Source organism: Scophthalmus maximus, chromosome 2 (assembly GCF_022379125.1).
Source record: "Scophthalmus maximus strain ysfricsl-2021 chromosome 2, ASM2237912v1, whole genome shotgun sequence".
In the NCBI taxonomy this organism is placed as follows: Eukaryota; Metazoa; Chordata; class Actinopteri; order Pleuronectiformes; family Scophthalmidae; genus Scophthalmus; species Scophthalmus maximus.
In genome coordinates, this window is record NC_061516.1 from 14,536,846 (window position 1) to 14,558,864 (window position 22,019).

Sequence of the window (22,019 nt, forward strand, 5' to 3'; positions counted from 1 at the left end):
GCCACCAATGCCATTCACAACGTAAAAGAAAGATAGTTGCTTAGAGTAGCCGGATCCTTTTGCAGGTGTCAGGTTCCTCCAATGTCAATTTGTTTGCAATGACCTCAGTGCACAATCTTGCGCAAATCTGAACAACATTGTAAAAAGTACATTGAACACAATGAATGGGACATTTTTCACATTTAGCCATTTTTCTATAGATGTTATACCAAAATTAAGTAATTTCAATAATATATATTCACTTATATTCGGTGGTATGGCTGTTCTTGGCCCTCCCTGCCCTTCCATGTGCATACATGGAAAGCCTGAGGTAGGCAGAGCACAACTCCCTACCATTCCTTTAGCCTTCATGGAATTTGAGTCAGGGAGAGCAGCGGCTAAAGACCCCCGAAGCAGAACAGTGCAGGCATCAATGACAACACATGACATTGATGAAGTCAGATACAGTGAGAAAAGGAGGTGCTGGGGTGGAGGCAGGTTGTGACTGTGGCACTCATTGAAAGCGAAAAACGTAGGCAGGCTAAAGAAGCTTAAATAGAGTGCGCGATATGAGCTTTGCCAATTGAATGCAAAGATGATGATCAGCCTAGTCGTCATCTTGCAGTTAGATAAGCAAAGTCTTGCTAAGCGACTTTGTGCGAGTACATATATTCATGTGTTGTTTCTTCCCTCTGAGTCGGCCCACTGTTTAAACCTCTTCTTAGTTTCCTCTGGCTGCACATACTGCTACTCTCTTCTACCTTGTCATGCCCTTCATGCCACACAGGGCACATACAGCTCACATGTTGAGATCCACAAGTCACCTGTCATGTAGACTGACAGAGCTGAATGAATATCATGATTTATTTTACCACCAGAGGGCAATGAAGCCTTTTCACTGGCCTTCTTCCCTGATGTGTAACCCTGCAGCAGATGTTACCTGCAGTAATCTCCATGGCTATAATCATTAATAAATATAATCTATAATCAATGACAGTGAGAAACAATCAGTCATCATTAGTGAAACGTAACTGTTTTGAGGATTTGAAGTGAAAATCACAACGACTAATGGGCAAACACAATATTATCTTTCTTATCTATTCAGTTTTTTAATTTGCCGTTGTAATTTTGTATTTGTAGTTGTTTTGTATTTTGCCATTTTGATGTGATGTATGTTTTTTTCTTATTTATAATAGTATTTTTTTATTTGCCCTTGTGTTTTCTTATTTTTCGTTGTGTTTTCTTATTTGCTATTGTGATTTGCATTTCAGGGCCACTGTACTTTTTGGATTCAGATGATAAGAGTAAAGATGCTTAAGATTTGGATAACACAAATATCATACGTAATTTAATGCAATTAAACTAAAGTAACTGCACACACTAGTGCTGATGGCAAAATATACCTCATACCTTTAAGTGTCTGTAGTTTGGTTTTGCATCATAACAAATGTTGATAATAATCTCATTATTATACATACAAACATTTTCTTATTTGATACTTCTTACACTTTCTGTTTGAACAGATTCCCACCATTATCTGACATTCAGGTATTCCAGGATACAGAGCCGTGAACAGGACTACCCATTAAACTACATTTAATTGGCATTAGGTCTTTTTTCAGCTCTGACTATATGTAAGTCTCCTCCTCCCTCCCTTGCCCTCCGATCACTCTTGCCCCACTCTCCACAAAACGGTAGTTGTTTCAGTGTTTTCAGTGACAATAGGACAAAGTGTGAAAGACAAAGGTGAGTTTTGATATTCCAGTTGTGTATGTACTCACAGAAAAACAGATGAAACAAAAGTCAACACTGAAAAATACAGTATGTGGTTACATCATTCCTACATTGCAATCCGGGGTCCAGGAACAGGCAAACTGAATGAAACTCAGTAGATTACTGTATATGCACAGAGACTGAGCTTGAAAGACTCTAAATGTTTTTTCTGTGCACTGGCTGGTCTGATCTGCAAATTCGATTTAAACAACAGGGAGAAACGGAAGATCATGTATGTTGTTGTTTTTTCCGCAGGCATCACTTCTCATGGCACTAATCCGGACACTTCCACTGTACAATAACAGCAGCCTTCATGGCTACATAAATTGTACTTGCCTACTTTTTCTGCTGAAAAGCCTAAACAGTCGTACTCTTATTCTTTGGATACTCAAACCATAGATTGCTGGATTAAGGATGGGAGGAAAAATCAAAAAGTAAATAGATAAAAACAACCTCAGTCCATGAGGCATGCTACTAATATTGAATCGACTCTGTGCTATTTCTAAAAAGCATCCGATAGAGTAGTTAATTATTGCTAGTAGGTGGGGGGTGCAAGTCTTCAGGGCTTTGAACCTGGATTTGCTGAAGGACAACGCACATATCCTTAGGATGTGTCCATATGAATAAAAGATCATCACAAGCAGTGGAAGTGTATATAAACCTACAGAGAGTAGGCCAACTATGTTAACAGCAGAGGTATCTGTACAAGCAAGTTTCACCAGTATGTAATTAAAACAGTACAGCTTTTCTATATTTCTGTTACAAAACCTCAGGTCAAGAGTGAAACTGAAAACAATTAAAAACGCCAGCAACGGGTAAAGCCACATGAAAACAATGAGTTTAACAAGCCTCTGTGACATTATTGCATGATATGGCAGTGGGTAACAAATGGCCACATATCTGTCATAACTCATCACTGCTAGAATTGTGAATTCAGTCATGCCAAATGTGTGTACAGCGTAGATCTGCGTCTGACATAGTGGTAGCGTTATCTCATATGAGTGTGACAGCAGGATGCTAAGCACTGCTGGCAGCAAGGCAGTGCTTCCATACAGAGCATTCACAGCCAGGTTACACAGCAGCAAATACATCGGCTCATGCAGGCTTTTTTCACGATAGATCACACAGATTAATGCCACATTTTCAGCAATTATAACAATATATATAATCAGAAACATACAGAAGTACACTGGCTTCATCTCCTTCAATTCATTGTAATCAGACATGAAAAAAGAAGTCACCTCAGAGAAATTATCCATTCTCACAAACTCATCAAAAGACGTAGTGAACAGTCTTGCACTTTACTCGCTATCAGAGACAAAGGAGGTTTTATCTTTGAGTGCAGCCCCGCACCCACCCGTGTTTACCTGCGCTGAGCAGCTTTTATACTCTTTTCCACTTCTACTACACTGAGAAATGTAGTCATGTGGTCGTACCTACGTGCGAATGATCTTGCAGGGTTCATGTGTCGAATCCTTGCAATTCACAGTTGTTATTGGTGAGGGCCTGACATGCATGAATCTATTGGGTTACAGCAGGGCAAATAATTAGGAATATTTCAATATCAAAAAGCACATAGTCTATGGAAATTGTACACATAACTGATATATAGTTTCCTCTTAACCCAGTAAACTTGATTTTAACAAATACACAGGAGAGCTGACATCGGCATGGGATAAGAGATCAGTTGCATCAGTTTGTCTGTAAGTTTGGGAGCTCATCCACATTATGGCCACCACATTTTACAATACAAGGGCCTAATAAAATGGCTGCAGTTTTGTTTTTCAGATCAGAAATTATAACCGTCAAAGAAGATGACAATTCTAACGGAAGCTTCCGGTGCTTTTAAATGATAATAATATCAATATTCAGGATAAAAATTAAACACCAAAAATTTATTTTACTATTAACATTTAATGAAATGTATTTGAAGATCTGCAGTATGTTTGTGTTTACTGGGTTCCATTTTTGTTCTGATACACAGCTCTTCAGCAATTTTAAAGCAATAAACGTTTTGTAAAAATCAGCGATTATTTCTTCATGGCCCACTAGCTGTCAGTTCTGTGTGTGCCAGAAAAAAAATCTGTCATTTCATTTTGCAGGGGACAGACAGAACTTTTGTAAATACCCGGGACTCCCAGCCAGTCTCCCGGTCGGCTTGCCTTGGGCCTGCTAGTCCCTGTCCAGTCTCCACGTCGGCTAGCATCGGGTCTGCTAGTCCCTGTCCAGTCTCCACGTCGGCTTGCCTTGGGCCTGCTAGTCCCTGTCCAGTCTCCACGTCGGCTTGCCTTGGGCCTGCTAGTCCCTGTCCAGTCTCCACGTCGGCTAGCTAAATGTAAAATGAAAACAAAAAAATGGTGTGGACCGCACCATACCACACTGTGTGTGCAGTTTGTAAACATCACTCCCGACATGTTAAGAGACGTGCTGCGACTCAGGGGTTTTGGCCCAGTGGTAAGCGCGCCGGTCTCCAGGACACGAGGCTGTGGGTTTGCGGCCCGGCCAGAGCAGTAAAATCACAACAACAACAAAGAGAGGGACGAGCTTTCTCTAAAATCGCTTACTGCCTTCTTTAAAGTGACAAACATGAAATCACTTTTGATGGGTTAGGGTGTGTCTGTAAATTCACATTCACATCACTCAAATTGGCGTATCACATCATTTCCATTGGAAAATTATTATTATTCTCTTATTGAGACTCCTTTTTTAAAATAGAACTTATTCGCCAACAACATTGATGGTCACCACTTTTGCACTTGTGTTTCATCACATTTACATCAAGGTCATTTATTCTCCAGGTATTGTGCATGGGTCAAGTTTGGTCTCAACCTCATTATGAAGCAGATCCTAATTGCTTCCTAGGAGATGTAAAACACTGACCGCTAATGAGCGTTTAGCTGCTTCCTGGTTTCCCTCGGTAACTAAACACACAGCGAGATGTAGTGTAAAGAGTTTGACTAGACAGTCTTACACACTATGGACAAACACTAAACAAAACTAAACTAAAGCTTTTGTTTCTGCTAATGGATTAAGCATACACTTTGTTACAGTATAAAGACCTGCACATAGTAGGCTTAGGTTTCATTTATTTAGGGAGATTAGTATTATTATTATTTGGCCCTTCATGTTCCTGTTTGTTATATACACTGTACTTAGCTACTTTTTGAAGATACTAAATGTCTGATGTACTGTATGCTTGTGTTGGTGAAGAGTGTGAGATTATCAAAATTAAATTTTGTTTTGCAATAAACACCACCATCAACAACAAGAAAAATACAAAACGACAATCAAACACAAAAGCAGACAATATTGTTGTCACTCACTGTATCCTTTGTAGTATACAGTATACATTCTCTATATTATGCACAATGTAAGATATTAACCTGCTATTTGTTTTAGTGTTGTCTTATTGACTAGCAGTGGATTTTGTGTTCAGAAGTGTACACTACTCACACATTCAACGAGTTGTGTTACTACATCAACTTTGGTACCAATGTCAAGCTTCTTATTCATCTCATTCTCCTTCATCTTTAATATTCTTTACTTTATCCACTCTAAACTGTAAATCCCAACTTGCGTTACATTACGTTACATCCATTTTGCTGATGCCTTTGTCTAAAGCGAATTACAATCATCAATTTTTTTTGTTTACATTTAAACTTTTTTCTCATATCAGCGGTAGGTAGGTAGCATTAAGGGTCTTGCCCAAACCCTGACCTTTTGTACCTTAGTCAGTAGTGTAGCCCACTAAGCTGTATAGCTCACTTACTGTTACAGTATAGTAACATTAAAGTAATGAGTACAACTGATGTAAAAATAATGTACAGCATAACTCTGGACAGAAAAACATTTTGTATGTAATTTTTAGATTATTCAGCTACTCAAATATATGCACAGTGCACAATGTATGTGTTGTAAATTAACCTTGAATTAATTGGGCTATATTGACCTTATAAATCTAAGTAAAATTAACTCAAACATCTAAAATTGTTAACCTTACAAAAAAAAGTTATGTCAAACTTATAAGGAACAAGTCTTTGTGCCAAGTAGACAGTTTTTATGTAATAATCACCATCCAGACCATTTGTGTGTACTTACCAATAAAATGTATGTCATGGATGGATTGGGGTTACAAAAAGTAATGAATGATATTTGTCAGATGAGATTTCCCTTCAGTATATTAATTTGTTATGTCATCTGTGTCTGCTGCAGCTGCTGCAGAGGTCACTGCAGATGTGTATTTATAACAACCTTTAAAACTTAGCTGTACCTGATACCAGCAGTGTTAAAACTCCTTGGGTCACAGTGCTGGATCTTGGCTGTTTTAATGCTGTGCATTTTTGAGAATGAAAATTGCAAGCATAGTTGCATCGTTTAATGCAATTAATACTACAGCAATAATACAGCATTAATACACGACAGGCCTTTGTTCTGATAAAGGTATGTAATTGTGGGCTGCTCAAAATGAAAAGTATGATCATCACATCGTGACTGTCAGGCAATGACAGGGCTGAAGCTTTGAAGCCAGAGTGAAAATAAACCTGCATTTAAGTGATCAAAATGATCAGCAGTTGTTTGGTAGTAACAGTTGTCGTTCCACTTGAATGTCACAGGTGATGTAAGATAACCTTAAGAAGTGAAAAGTGTAAAATGGGATTGTTGAACAACTGACAACAACTGTTTTTTAAAAGAAACTATTTCCTCATGAAAAACATATGCAAATGCCATCTTAAATGGTAATCAAACCACATCACAAAATACAACATCATTTTCTTTTATTCCAGGTACTGTAGTGTGGATAAATAAAGCAAAAAAGGTGCAAAAAATGACAAGCAAGTTACAGCAGTTAAGTGAAATGTGTAATCAAATCAAGAGGACATGATGATATTGGTGATGCTGACATTTGAAGGTATAAAAACCTTTTATTGTTTGCTGACACTGTGACTTCTAAACAACTACCTTTTTACCAAATACATGTGTTCATCCAAAAAACATTTATTTTCCCTTATGCATTTCCTCTCTGATATTTGAAGCCAAACAATTTTTTAATATGCAAACACAAAAACCTACCAAACAAGTCATTCAGTCAGTCAGTGATGACTAAAATTCACAATCACCCTGCCTTATTGATGAATATGGAAAAGTAAATACAATAGTCTACAGTAAATCCTATTAAAATCTATCTAGATTAAATGTAATCTATCTATAAAATCTATTGCACTTACTTATTTTCTGAAACTGAGACATGCTTGCTATGATACATCTTATGTAACACAAAGGCAATTAGTATCATCAACTACAGCAATTCTGGCATATTTAAGTGCTTATGTGAAATATGCATTTCAGTTTTCCACTTCCATATTCAAAACATAGCTTTGAATTACAAGATAGTGTATATCATAGAGGTTATTGTTAGCATTTTTAGTTATAAAGAATCCATAAGTTTCCACACTAATTTACACACAAATTTATGAAATGATAAAAGATAAAAATGGACTCTATACTGAAGCTGCAGTCACTGCCTTTGCTAACAGTGTTTGCAGCATCTTATATCTGATAAACAGTTTCAGTAGTTGAACTCTTACCATTTGAGTACCGAGACCATACAGCACTGGGTTGGTAATTGGTGGAAGGATGACAAAGTATAAAGACAGGAATATCCTTGCCTCAACAGCAACATGACTCATGTCAAATCTAGTTTGGATAATTTCAAAAAGGGAAGCGATGGTGTAGTTCACTAATGATAATAAATGTGGGACACAAGTTTTCAGAGCATTGCGTTGAGATTCTCTTGACAATTTACGACATACTCTTGAAATTTGTGCATAAGAAAAAACAATAATCAGTACCTGAGGCACAACTAAGAGCAGAAGAAGAAAAAGACCCACGATACTTATGTAAGATGCAGGTGAACACGAATTTTTGACCAGTTCCATGTTCACACAGTACATTTTCGGCATGACTTTTCCACAGAATCTCAGCTGTATAGTTAGTGAGTAAAAGCTTCCAAACACAACAACCGGATATATAACTGCCAATGCAACAAGCTTGCCTGCCGTCGAAAGAGACATGATGCTGTGGTAATGTAGTGGTTTACAGATGGCAATATATCTGTCGTATCCCATAACAGCTAAAATACAAAACTCAGCACTTGCATACGTGTGTAGGAAATAGACTTGAGCCATACACCACTTCACGCTTATTTCATGTGGCTCAGATAAGAGCACAGACAGAATGGTGGGGAGCAACGCAGTACTGCCATATATTTCATTGATGGATAACATACACGGGAACAAATTCATAGGCTGATGCAAATCTTTGTTTTGGTGTATGACAGAAATGAGCAGCACATTCAAACAGATAATAATAAGATAAAGCAGGAGGAATACAACAAACATCCAATACTTGTAGTTTTCCATGACAGCATATGCCGTCATTGTGAATGTCAGTGCTGTCGTGTTGTCCATCTTTCAGTTGAGCTCTGAAAAGAAACTATAGATTTTGTAACACATTTATCCCTGCCAAAAGATAAACACAGATTTTAAAGGGTACGTTTACAGCTTTAGATATTGTATTAGTGATTGATTTGGTACCCAACATCACCAGTTATTTACACCAAACTTCATAGTTTTATCAGGAATTTGAGTCTAACCCATTGGTTCGGGAACAAACACAGAAGCACACATTTAAGAAGTATTGTGGTGTCTTCAGTTACCTGTGTGACCGTTGTCCTCTCCATGCAGTGGAGTGTGCCACTCCGGCATGGGTCGGCCTTTTAACATTGCTCCATGTGGGCTAGTGGTGGTGTGACATTGTCACTGGCAAAAGATGGTTTTCCATCAATGTGTTCCCTGTTACCACGGTGACAGAAAGTTAACTCCCCTTAACTTCTTCACAATAACAAACGTGGGTGTTTGGGGAGCAAAAGACAGAACCAATGGCTGATGTTGATTTGAACACCTGCTTTGTAAAAGGAACACACAGCACATATGAATGATGAATATACAGTATACATTATTTTCTATAGCTATTAAAACATTGGATGTATATACCTATATTAACTACAGTTCACATTGTACCATTCAGTCAGAAGTCAATTTCATCTATTACATTGAACCGAAGTTGTATGACTTGTACAGTCCTCTTTTGAAAGACTGTTTGGATTTTGTTGGACATTATGGGACATTAAGTTTATTCATGCATTGATTTACCTTCCTTGTGTCTGTTTTTGTCAAGTTTCCTTTGTTATCCCTTGTTTGTTTCATCTTCAATTTGTTATTTCCTGTTTTATTCTGATCTCCATTTCCTTGTGTCTCTGCAATTCCTGTTCTCCTCTTGTAGTTGGTGTCTTTACTTTGCCTGTGTCTCCTGCCCACCTTGTGTCTATTTAGTGTCTTTGTGTCTCTTTGTCTTTGTCAGTTCGTCTGTTGATTTTCGCCCCGTCCTGGCTTCCTGCCCTGTTAGTTACATGTCCTGTCTTTACCTATTACCCGTCAGGTTAGTCTTGTCTCCTGGTCTGTATATACTTTAGTTTTACAAAGGGGTAGTAAGGAGGAAGCTTGTCTGTTTTTGTTATCATTGGGATTTTACTGCTCTGACAGGGCTGCAAACCTACAGCCTCGCACTCGCTGTGTTGTGTGGTGCAATCCACACTATTTAATCTTTTCTCCGATTTACAGAGCCAGGGCTGATCCAAAAACCCGGATTCTATTTTTCGCCGCACACACAAACCGTAAGGAAATATTCGCCGATTTTTTACAAAACAAGTATTGCTTAAGAATCGCTTACTGCCCCTTTAAATGAATCACTTAAGAAGTTCTATGTTTAGTTAAAGGGTTGAGTTGAATGGAAAACACCGCTGCTTTAAAATGCACCCTGAATGCTGCTAAACCTGGATTTGTCTATTGATGCCATACAGGACTCAGATGACCAAGGCCTGTCCAAGAACTGGTCCCGTCTCTCTTATTCAGCTTAGTCAAGGCCTCTGCAAAGCTGGAGGACTGGCGAAAAGGCGTTTTTTACAAACCTTGTATTGCTTTAAAATCGCTTACTACCCCTTTAACTTTTAGTCAGACTTGTTCTAAATATTACAATGTTCCTTAAACATTTCTGTGTGACCTCTATTACTCAAAGATATTAGTAAACATATTAGTATTTAGTAATATTAGTAAAAATGTACTGTTCATTTATATGGCACTGCATGTATTTTTTATGTCAGTGGTATGTGGTTTGCAGCAAGAGCCACCACTGTCCAAGTCTTGAAACACTTGATAATTAAAGCCATAGATGGATAAACACACTCATTAGCGGTCATGGCTCCACTTTGTGTTTCAATTCCTCTAGAAAGCAATTAGACACCACAGTTCTGCCACTACTGAGACCAGGATGGACCGCACCTAGAGAATAGAGACCGAAGAAAACAGTAATGACCTCCCTTTGGAGAGAGCTGATGTAACATTGATGAAACTGTGTCCAAAGGAGTGTGACCTTTCAGCTAATACAGTTCACAGCAAAAACTTTTTCAGGCATTTATTCCTGCATAAGTCATCAATGGTTTATACCCAGCAGCACTTTGGTTGTATTTCATCCACATATACAGTTTATCATGACAGGAAATTTATTTTAAATACAATGTAGCAGAGACCATGTTTTTCACGAGTACAACTCTTGACGTTGTGACAAACTGGGGCTCCACCACTGCCAAAAAAAAGCAAACATGGCAGGGAGAGTGAATGTACTGGTTTCTATTGATTTTCTAAGAGAAAGCCTTCCCTCTTAATCAAATGCTAATGAGCAGTGGATCCATACTTGTGTGCACATTCTGCCAGCACCATGAATAATCCAATGTCATGGGGACAGTCCAGGGCTGAATACCAACAAAAAGGATTAATGTCTTACGTAATCCCACTAAATATTTTTTTCCCCCCAGCGGCATTGTGTCTCTTTTGCTGTGGTAACTGGTCAATGCGTCCTCTCATACCAATGCCGTTTGTTTTTAAGTCAACATGGAGGGAGAAACTGAACAAAGGGCTACCATGTTATTGTTTCAACAAAAGATATTTTTTCCTGACAACTTTCTTGCAATTGTTTCCCCCCACCTTTCCCTGCATTTTACATTATGGCCAATCACTCGATAAGAAAGTGACATTTGTTCCCCATTTTCAGATTGGAATCAAACTGGCAGTGATGCATTCACGAACTCTCCCTCTTTCTCTCTAACCTGAGAAACAGAAAATTAAATCTTCGCTGTGAATTAAACCAATTTCTCTTTGAAGACGGAATGCCGGTGACTCTCCTATCTTATCTTATCTTACCCAACTTATCTTACCCGTCAACTGAAAACAATTTACCTCGGATGTTCCTGCCAGGTGCCCAGTCCTAAACTGACACAACTGCTCCCCGCTTCACTGAAGCACACTTACACCGCTACCACAGAGTCCCTAAGACTTAACAAACTACTAAATCAACCACACAACATAAGATGCACTAGTTTAACGTAATATTGAGTGAGCAAGTAGCCAACTGTTGCTAAGATTCAAAAGAGGAAATGTTGTTTAACACAGAAAAGGCTGTCCTCTGTGCTCGCGGCCTGGATCTTAGCAGTTAGTGTTAAAGATGTGCATGTGTTTTAAATCAGCTGAAAAGAGCAGTTCCTCTGGAATGTTTGCCTCATGACAACACTCACAACACAAGTTGTACACTGTGATGTTGTTTTCTCAAATGTGATTAAGAAAGGCATGTTCTGTCACGGATGATTAATTCTGTAATGTAGAACCTAGTGGCCAGTGTGTTGCTCCTTATTATATTCTCTCCTCCCCTCTGACCAAAAAGTCTTAATCCTAAAGGGCCTAATCCTCATTTTGGAGCAACAGTTGCAGTCGCAAGGATGTCTTGTTATCGTGTGGCTGTTTTGGTGCTTTTCCTTGTCATACTGCTCAATGGTAAGTCTTATATATATTGCTAATAGTTTTTGCAGCTCTTATCTGCATATTTTTACAGTTATTGTTTTTTCCGCAAAAGGATTTTAACCTTAAACGTAGCTAATGTTTCCCATCTGTTATTACAGTTGCAGAGAATGAGGCTGCGTCCTTCCCATGGTCTTGTCCCAGTCTAAGTGGAGTCTGTAGAAAGGTTTGCCTCCCAACAGAACTATTCTTTGGACCCCTGGGCTGTGGGAAAGGCTTCTTGTGAGTTATGATGCCAACACAATATGCAGCACATGAATACATTTTCTGTATTTGATTTATTCATACATTGTTTCTTTTTGTATTCCCAGGTGTTGTGTGTCTCATTTTCTATGACAGCTGAATGTCTGGAGAATACAAGTCTGGTCCGTCACTGCAGTCCTGAAGACAATCATTCAATCATGCTACAAGCCAAGCATCACAGGAGATAGGACAGACAGACATTGACACAGAAGATGATATTTGGCTTTTTACTTCGTGGACTTTAAGATGTAGAATTAACAACTTGTAGGGTTTTTTTGCTCATTCAAAGCAGCTCACGTTGCTGAGTTGGAGTAAAAATATTATTTTAAACATCCTTGCTTGTTTGTATTTTTTTCACTTGACGTTGTTTTGTTTGTCAGAATATAGTTTTTATCTAAAACTATAGATCTCCAACTATTTGGTTGACATCTGATTGTCTTTTATTGATGTACATACATCTGCACGTGTGTTGTCTATGTTTTTAGTTCACATTCCTCTCAAATATTTCATCAAAGGATGTGAAATGGAAAAGAATGACATTATATTGCTGATCTTTATCTCTCTTCTAAATTGCTAAGTTGGCTTTAACTTGTCACAATGATGTTAAAACTGATTGCACGGTGTACTGGCGATAGAAAAACAACATCATCCGTTCTTATACTGGTCCCCTATAAGCCATGATTTCACCATGTTATTCTCTTGGCCACTGGGACGCGGTTTTCACAGAAAAATGCAGACTCGCCTGTCATTGCATAAACAAAAGAGGAAGAAAAAGTGGCCTCCCAGCCCCTCCCTTTCTTCACAAAGACAAGAAAAGGATTGGAGGGATTCAGGGAAGCCTACACAATTTGTGTTGCTCTATGAATTTGCATATTCAGGGTTTGGTAGTGTTGATACTTGAAGACATTTCAGCTCTCATCCAAGAGTTCTGAACTCAAGAAGCAGGTGAAGTGTTTTCAAGTATCCACAACCAAGTGCAGTTGACCTTGATTGAACCATGTTTGGATAACCATGACCTGGATGACTGAGAATATTCACAGACAAAGGTGTGAACATGCCTGAGCCAACATGAATATTGGCTTTTGGTAAATGAAATGTTCACCTTTCAAAGAGTCAACAGTATGTTCTACATCTCATGGTTTCATACAGACCCACAATCCCAACCATTTTTGGATAACCATGTGTGTACACGCCTTTAGCCTATAACAATATTAGGTTTTGGTTCATAAACTGTTTTTAATTTAATGCTAACTATTAACTGTGTACTTTTCTAAAATGAACTTCCCGTGGTCCTCAGCAAAACACTTGCCATGTTTGAAATTGAACAAATAAGCAGTTGTCGAGGAAATCTAAGGACAGACAGAATGAAAAACAAAGAGAAAGCAATTTCTGGATTTATAGGATAGACATGTTAGGTATGAAGAAGGAGACAATTTGCGGGTTTTACCTTGTTCCCATGGTAAATATTTGATGTTGTTGTTATAATGTTATTACAGGGATTAGAAATTCTCTGTTGCTTCTACAGATTTCTGTCAGTTGGATTCCATGCATTAGATCAATGTAGAGGTGAAGAACTTTTGGATGAGAGGTGAGATGTCTTGAAGCATCCACGCTGCCGGCCCAGAATTTACAAGCTGTGTAGGGCTCCATGAATCTCACTAAAGGTTAAGTGTCGTTTTGCAAATCCCCAAAACTACGAATTTCAATCTATCTGAGGACAACTTTTTTCTCCAAAAGGAGAGGCTGGGTAGAGAATCAGAAAAGGGATAGGACACCAGCTTATCATTCACCGTATACAAATATAAGTAAAGCAGCAGGCATTACAGACTCCTTGCAGTGAGGGTTATGTTTTGACTGTTGCAGTTGAGGGATTCAGGGACAATGATCCTGCCAAAATAAACCATGACTGAAAATATATCCAAAATGCTTATGGGTGTTCAGTGTGTGGCAAATGGTGTAAGAGTAGGTGATGAGAAAACATGAACTACACAGATTGAAAGGCAAAGAGACAGTAATTAGACCTAAAAGCGTGGTAGACAACACACAATGTATTTTTCCATAAACAATACATTTCATATGAAATAAGCTATCACTGAATAAACTCAAATACAATAGGCAGGGTTCAACAAGCCAGTCTTATTATCCCATTTTCCAGTAGAACCGGCCTAAAATTAATTTCAGTTGCATTAAAATACTGAAAACAAAGTAGAAACCACCTAATTTCCTCAATTTCCATCAGAATATCATTTTATGTTGATCTAAAACTATAGATCTGCAACTATTTGTTTGACATCCCATAGTCTTGTACCTACATGTTCATCTACACCTGCAACCCCCAGGAGGTTAAACACTTGATCTTAAAGACCACATGACCGGTCTTTAGCATCACTGTGAGGACAAACCCTGAAAACATGAACTACACAGGTTGAAAGGCAAAGAGACAGTAATTAGACCCAAAAGCAAATATTTTTGCAGAGCAACAGCAGTGAAGGCACTGTATGTGACAGTAGAGTGATCCCACCTTTTGAGTGCAGTATTGAAGAAACCACTGTGTGATGTATGGATTCCTTTGAGTTCTGATATAAATTGCATATACATAATACAAATATGATGTATATGCAACTGTTTTGCAGTCTCCCTTGCAGGAGGCAAGACTCTCTCAGCCTCAAGTGCTCCAGGGAATTTTCTCCTGTGACCTGTAGATGCTGGTCTGTAGATAGACCAATCTGGAATCTGCTGCTTATCTGAATGAAGTGAACCTGGTCTCTGTCTCGGTCTGTGGCTATCTCTCTATTTTAGCAGCAAGTCTTCAATAACTATTGGCATGAAAAAAAGGCCCCTCTATCTGGATCCAATGGGCTTTCATAAACCTTTTAGGGCTATTGCCATTGGAGGCAAGGCGTGTGCAGAGTGCGTGGCACTGAGATGGTTGTTGTTTCTCCGCCTGGCCGCTAGTGGCGCTGTGGGTGCGGATGCTGCTGGGTTACTCTGCCATCTCACGACGGTAAGAAGAACCAGGAAGCAAGAAGCAAAAACAAACCATAGAAACAAACAAACCTCGCCGCGGAGAGCTAACGCGAGTTGGGCTCGCGAAGCAAAGTGTCTCATTTACGGTGGACAACACATATTTTGTTTTATGTACAGGACGTAGGAGATAGTGTTTACAGACTACAAAGAATACTAAAAGTAATCTGCCACAGAGACGAGTTACCGTAATTGCTATCTAACATCTGCTAACACGAACCAAACGCCAGCTAGCTAATGTTAATCCTCTCCGGCTCTCTTGTTTTTTCTCTCCCGAATTCATAGGATTGCCGAGAAAGTGAGTAACCAAACCACTCTAATTGATTTTGCACGATGACATGTCAGGAAACAAAGTGATAAAACCGGGACACCCTCAGATTACAGGCTTCAAAGGGCCGACGTTAGCAGGATACTAAGGTATGTAGTCAACGACACGCGATTGCACTGACGACATTGATGCCTTTGCATATGTTTTATGTGAACAATAATCGAAGTTACAACAGGTTTATGATTGTGACAGAGGCAACACAACGGCAGTGTTATCATTCCCTCACTCACTTCCTGTAGGCAGAACACAACAATGGTTAAGGGCAGTGTCTTCAGTGTGTTTTATGGAACAAGAGATACAACATTGTAAACCTGCACTAGGCTCAAGTCGATACAGAAGCGCCTCAAGATGAAAAAGTTGGGACGATCATTCTTAATGATATCAGAAATTCAGATTGACTGATGTACAAACGAATAATGAGCCAGCCAATATAGTGTTTGAACATGTGGCATTTGGGAGAATCTATAGACCTTCTCAATCCCAACATGTTTATCTGGAGGCCGTTATATACAAGTGTATTGTCATCAAAATGCTTCCTCTGAATGTAGGCAAGTGTGCACTGACTGTGACCATGAACTTGACAGAACAATTAAAAGAGAACGGGGTTATACAATTGTTGTTACAATGTGGTGCTAAGTAGTAGAGAAAAAAACAAACTCACCAAAATAAAAGTGTAACGAAGTAATGACTTTTTGCAGTTGCATAGATTTAGTTTATTTTCATACAGCTAATGTGAATGTGGGAACGTGGTTTACACAAAGTTATGTCAATTTAGAAATATTGGTAACAATAGAAACAACCACAGAATACAAATACAGTTCGATACACAGATTAAGAAACCATTTGATTGTTTAAACAGTCAATTTTAAGAGTGACCCATCTTAGCCATAATGTTTGCTCAGCTAAACCATGAAGATAGATAGTACATGCTGGTGAGTCAGTTTACAGTCACTTGTTTGCACATTCCCGGCCTACAACACAGTTTCACCTCTTGAATAGTCAGTTTGAATTTGAATGTTAATGCCAGGCTCTGATCAAATTGCATGATCAGCTTCTTATCAGCTTTTTGCCTCTGGTCGTGATTTGTAAAGTTGTATATTTTTTTGCAATTTAGTGCGACTGTAACCCTCCGAGGATGGTGCACATTGGTGTGTGGCGCGTGAGAGCTCAACTGAATGTCGCCATACTGGTTTTCTGCTGCCTCCTGGTGCCCTCAACCACACATGCCTACATCTATGCTGTAAGTAATCAAGGAGATTTAACTCATGGACTTTGGTATAAATATATTCGGTATAAATAGGACTCAACAAATTCTCCTGAAAATTATTTCATTCTTACATTATGTACATAATGTTTCACAGCACTATAGCAATATGACCTCCATGTTGTTTGAGGACCTACCTGCCTTGTTTGGATCTCCGCTTCCCAAGGAAGGGCTAATGGTAAGAGCAGAGAATTGGAGAAAGGGTGCATGCAGAAAAAAAACAAAGGTCAAAGTCTTTTATAATGATGTGGGTTTTTTTCTCTGTGTGAAAGGGAGTTTTGGTGGTGTCCCGCCCACTTAATGGCTGCACAGCAATAGATCCTCCTCCTCCATTGCCACCATCATTTGATGCTAACACCACCAAATCCATTGTTCTCATCAGACGCTATGATTGCAATTTTGATATAAAGGTTGGTGATATTTGAGTGGCTATGAACAGGTTGTAGTGTTTGTGAAGCAAAATGGTTTAAAGCAAGGTTTTGTTTTTCAGGTCTTGCATGCACAGCAAGCTGGATATGATGCTGCAGTCATTCACAACATGTATTCTGACACTCTGCTCAATATGAACTACAGCAATGGTAATTCTCCTTTTTATAAAATGTACACAATTGCAAATGTTGTACATCCTCACCATCTTACTTAAAATCCTCAAATAAATTTAAATCGTGTTCATTTTGCAGACACTATTGCAGAAGAGATTGAAATCTCTTCAGTCTTCACCAGCTACTATGCCTCCCAAATTCTCAGGAATTTTATAATTCCAGAACAAGGGTAAGTAAAAACATTACAACTTTTTCATCAAATGGATTTATTAAACAGTAACAAGTGAGATTTAAGTTCAAGAGGTCCTCAGTGCTTTAGAGTAAAGTTGGTATGTGATGCTTTATTTCTTTTCTTGGTCTGCAGGGCATATGTGATCCTCAAGCCAGAGTTTTCTTTTCCACTCTCATACTACCTTATTCCCTTCACTGGAGTAGTTGGCATGATCATTCTTGTGATGTTTGTTGTCTTGGTAAGAATTTACAGTTGTGTCCTTAAGTGTTTATTTGGTATGCAGTACATTCTTTTATATACCTTTTGAGATTTTGAGTTAACTCACACCTAAAGGGTAAATGCTAAATCACTTGTGTACATTGTAATTAGGATCGTGGTTATCAGAGCTTAGAGAATACTTCTTAAATCCAGAAATCTCTGTCAGTCTTTTTTTCTGTCTCTCGTTTTTTCCGACAACCGCTCATCCAATGACTTCAAACCTGGCAAGTGTATTTCTGAGAACCCCTGGAAGTGCAGTGATTACTGTGAAGTCACTTATGATTTCAAAGTAGTGCACAGCAAATACAATTTAAGATTTATGTATTTTTATTTTTTTTGTAGATGACTTCTCATCCAAAATACTACAGTCAACACTGCTCTTAACTGTGTCCTCAGCAACACACCCACCAATTTTACAGTTAATCTGATGATCGGTTGTCAAGAAAATTAAAGGACAGACAGAGATTTCTGGATAAATGAGTAGACATAGTTCAGTGCTAGTTCAAAATGTGCCTGTGGTTAGTTAGTTTTTTTAGGGAGCCACTGGCTCTATTCATAAACTCAACAAGCATCATTCTGTCGTGTCATTGATGACATCACAGTCATTGTGAGGGTAAGGGTATGTCAGGGTCTCAACCACAGATTTATATACAGTAGATAAATGCCGCGCTGGCCGCATCTGCCCAATGCTGCAACGTATCAACATTGTCGCCATGTTGAACTGCCTGTACACACATACAAGTAAATGGAGGAATGTATCACTTACTATGAAGGCTGGGGTCCATGAACACAAAAACAAAGTCATACGTGTTGAATGTTACTGTAGTGTGTTTCTCATGCCATAGTGGTTTTGTATTGTTCAGGTAATACGATGTGTGCGATATAGAAAAAGGTTGCGGAAAAATCGTTTGTCCAAAGAACAACTGAAGCGGATTCCAATCCACAGGTTCAGTAAAGGTAACATGATTCTATTATTCTCAGTGTAATACCTTGTTTTTAAGATCATTGACAACCATTGCGTAATTAAATTGTATCCGAATTTGAACTCCATAAAACCTCTTCTATCACCTGTGTAGATATTTTTTTCCATAGATCAAGTTCCTAGGGTGAAATATTAACTTATTCGTAGACTGGAAAATAGCCGAAGAATTTAAAGAGATAATAATTCACTTGAATAAGAATGATTTGCATTGATAAACATTCTCCTTTGTTTCAGGGGATGACTATGATCTTTGTGCAATATGTTTGGATGAGTATGAAGAAGGAGAAAAGCTGCGAGTTTTACCTTGTGCCCATGGTAAATATTTAATATGTTGTTATCATATTATTACAAGGATTAAAATAATAAATCAGTGAATTAAAATGTCATAATTTGTCCATTTATTTTGGAATAATGATTGTAAAGTAGTTTATAACAGTTTTATTCGCCGCAACTAAAATTTTGCCACTTTTTCTTTTTTGACCATAGAAGTTAAGAATTATGTTTTGGACTTAGACAGATAAATCCTTATTTGATTCCCTTGCTTTTATTCACGTTTCTTAAAACCCCTCTTTTTTTAGCATATCACTGCAAGTGTGTCGACCCGTGGCTCACGCAGACCAAGAAGACTTGTCCTGTGTGCAAACAGCGGGTCACTCGAAACAACACTGAGCACTCTGAGTCTGAGTCTGAGGAGGAAACTGGACGTCGGGAGGAGGAAAGAACCACGGGTGAAGCAGATTCGGAGCGCACTCCTCTTCTTCGGCCCTCCAACCCGGGTTCCCCCTCGGGGAGCCTGGGGGCCTATTCAGCTACCACCACGACCACTACTGCCCAGTGCCTCGCCTCTCCTGCACACTGCGACTCTCCCATCTTGGGTTACGAAGGCTTCTCCTCCCCTGAGGAGGAAACGGACTCAGAAAGTGAGGACACGGTAGAGGAAAGGCATCACACCGATGACGACACTGCTCAGCTCATCGGTAGGGATACAGTGGAGGTCTGATGGCTGGAACTGGCTACAATAAGGTTACTTAGATTTACCTAAAAGGGGGGGGGGGCTCTCTGTCAACAAATGTGCTGTCACTCTCTATAGTTTATTCACCCTGTAATTTATAATAGTATGCGGATTTGGGGTTAACTTTCTCGAGGTATTCTTGCAACATTTGTTCATTAGAAAAGAATCATTTATCCGTTAACCAGAGGTTGGCTTGTTGGTGTCAAAGTAAATGCAGCACATGCATTGATCAGAAATCCAACATTTTACCCCTTTATATACACACATTCACTCTCGTGCTCCCTTATTTGCTTGCATGCTTTATTGCATGCTGTAATTCCTAACTTGACCACAGCATATATGGGTCTTTGGTTCTCTCTGTAAGGTTAGGGGCAGTTTTAAGACTCTTAATTCTATTATATATATTTTTTTTAAGTCTGATAGTGCTTTTACACAACTTCAACAAGAATGAACAGGTGGATGAGAAATGTTTGTCTTTATTTAATAGTTTAATCCATTTTAGGTCTCTTTCTATGTGTTTTTAAACCTACATTTCTTTTTTCTTAAATGTCAGATTTTTCTCAAATTCAACGTTAAATTACACGAAGATGCATACATTTTATGTTATACATTTCTGCTGCTTTCACATGTTTTAGCGGTACTACGCTCGAGGTCAGTTAAAGAAAAATATTTTTAGCTTCATCCAGTTTGTCAAGTCGAACAAACTCAGGCTTGTAGCAACAAATGAAAGGTCAGTGCGCATTGTAAAAGACATAGTGAGGATTAATGGGTTTTAATCTTACAAATTTCATCCGCTTTTTAAGTAAAATACAGATTTGTGAATATTTAACGAGTACGTTTCCATTTTTCTACAAAATCGAATGACATGTCAAATAGTCGGACCCTGGAAAAAGAGAGCGTTGTCTTACATTGGCCTTGATGTACATGTGTCAATGTAAATTAAATGTTTTGAAGCTGAAGGGACAGGATTCACACTCCTATGTTTTCCTTATGTGTAGCCGTGCTAAATACTGCAGCTTTGATCTGAAAATAATGTGCTCCACATTTGCTAAATGGTGACAAACACGGAAAGAGAAAGCCCGTGGTCACACATGTTCAGTGCGCGTAATGATTCAGATTGTTGGCATCGTCGCACTCATCTTGCACCTGAAACTTTGGACAAGCTCAGCGGCTGTCCCACGAGACAGGGTCTCTCTCTCTCTACACTTTATAAAAATTAGCTGGGTTGGGTCTGTGCTGTTGATTTATATATTAAAGAGCAAAACAACCGGGAAACTTGAAAAGTTGATTCAGCCAACTGTCTCACCACTCCAAGTAAATGTAATGTCTAACTTGATCTAACATCATACATTCACTACTGGAAATCTTGTTTTTAATGTTTGACAACCTTACACTATGGTGTTTTTCCTAGACCAGATCACGTGAGCCGTGTTTCCTCTTTATTCATGTTATGTTGCTCCACTACGGCCAGAGAAATATTAATTTCAGAAATGTAATATTATGTTTCTGTAATCTATAATCGCGTGCTCCAGGTGTTTCAAGAATTGATTCATCAATTAAAATAACATGCCCCCACCATATCACCTCAGCTTGAACTCTACTCTTACTCATTCCTACATTACATCAGGTAGATGATCCAATGAAACAACCCCACCCCTTCAGAAAAACACGACACAATGGCATGTGATAATGGAGGAAACACTGCACAGGATGTATATAAAATTCTGCGTCTGATGAATAGTTTTTGGTAAGGTGCATTTCGATGTTGGAGAGTAAAACTGCAAAAAACAATTATGTTTATATTTTACTGCTGATTGATTTAAAGACTCAAACTATTGAGGATTCATTTGGATTTGTTGCAATAGTCAGTATTGTAAAATAGAACTGCCATTTTCCTATATTTGTAGTATGCTTCTACTCTACTTTTTTTTTTTTTGCTCTATGTCTCAATTTAAGGGACTGTTAAATGACTCAAATGGAAAAAATGTAAAACCTAAACTATCGTGTTTTTCCGTCTTTTAGAATGTGCCTAGTTTATAAACTTAACTAAAACATGTTCGGTGTCAAGTGTGATTCTGATGTATTAGACAAAGGTTTGAGAAGCCGAATGTCTGAACAGTGGAAAAGTTCTGTTTAACACGGAAATGGGACTGTGGTGCCATTTGTTTGTCCAGATGAGAAAAATTAATAACACTCGTTACAAAGACCTATAGACACATGATTCTTTATAATAAAGCAATTATACAACAATGGTATGCATATGTTCTGTCATTCAAGTAAATATTAAAGCTAAAAAAATAACTAAAACATAATGTGTGCGTGCGTGCGTGAGTGAGTGAGTGATATGAATTTTAAATCAAAGGATCTTGCTCAGCTGCTAACATAATAAAGGATGGTACCAGGTCCCATACAATCAA

The 22,019-nt window shown here is 38.5% G+C and overlaps 3 protein-coding genes across 8 annotated transcripts; 1 reads left to right on the forward strand and 2 right to left on the reverse strand.

Annotated features, from left to right (window-relative positions):
* Positions 1 to 2,069: 2,069 nt before the first annotated feature.
* LOC118301637 (olfactory receptor 52Z1-like) lies at positions 2,070 to 3,011 on the reverse strand. Its single transcript, XM_035627281.2, has one exon. The coding sequence runs from the start codon at positions 3,009 to 3,011 to the stop codon at positions 2,070 to 2,072; it is 942 nt and encodes a 313-aa protein (XP_035483174.2).
* Positions 3,012 to 6,663: 3,652 nt separating this feature from the next.
* Positions 6,664 to 8,344, reverse strand: LOC118300980 (olfactory receptor 52D1-like). Its single transcript, XM_035625969.2, has one exon. It carries the CDS (start codon positions 8,217 to 8,219, stop codon positions 7,251 to 7,253), a length of 969 nt encoding a protein of 322 aa, XP_035481862.1. The 5' UTR covers positions 8,220 to 8,344; the 3' UTR covers positions 6,664 to 7,250.
* A 6,599-nt stretch (positions 8,345 to 14,943) lies between these two features.
* Positions 14,944 to 21,852, forward strand: rnf167 (ring finger protein 167). 6 transcript variants are annotated; one of them, XM_035625162.2, is made up of 12 exons: positions 14,959 to 15,146; positions 15,270 to 15,282; positions 15,362 to 15,401; positions 16,427 to 16,552; positions 16,674 to 16,754; positions 16,849 to 16,986; positions 17,067 to 17,154; positions 17,257 to 17,347; positions 17,483 to 17,588; positions 18,472 to 18,565; positions 18,825 to 18,905; positions 19,169 to 21,852. In XM_035625162.2, exons 4-12 carry the CDS (start codon positions 16,448 to 16,450, stop codon positions 19,588 to 19,590), a joined length of 1,206 nt encoding a protein of 401 aa, XP_035481055.1. In that variant the 5' UTR covers positions 14,959 to 15,146; positions 15,270 to 15,282; positions 15,362 to 15,401; positions 16,427 to 16,447; the 3' UTR covers positions 19,591 to 21,852. The 6 variants fall into 6 exon arrangements, with proteins under 6 accessions (XP_035481054.1, XP_035481055.1, XP_035481057.1 ...); XM_035625163.2 differs by having other exon boundaries at positions 14,978 to 15,073; XM_035625161.2 differs by having other exon boundaries at positions 14,944 to 15,073; positions 15,270 to 15,401.
* The last annotated feature ends 167 nt before the right edge of the window (positions 21,853 to 22,019 follow it).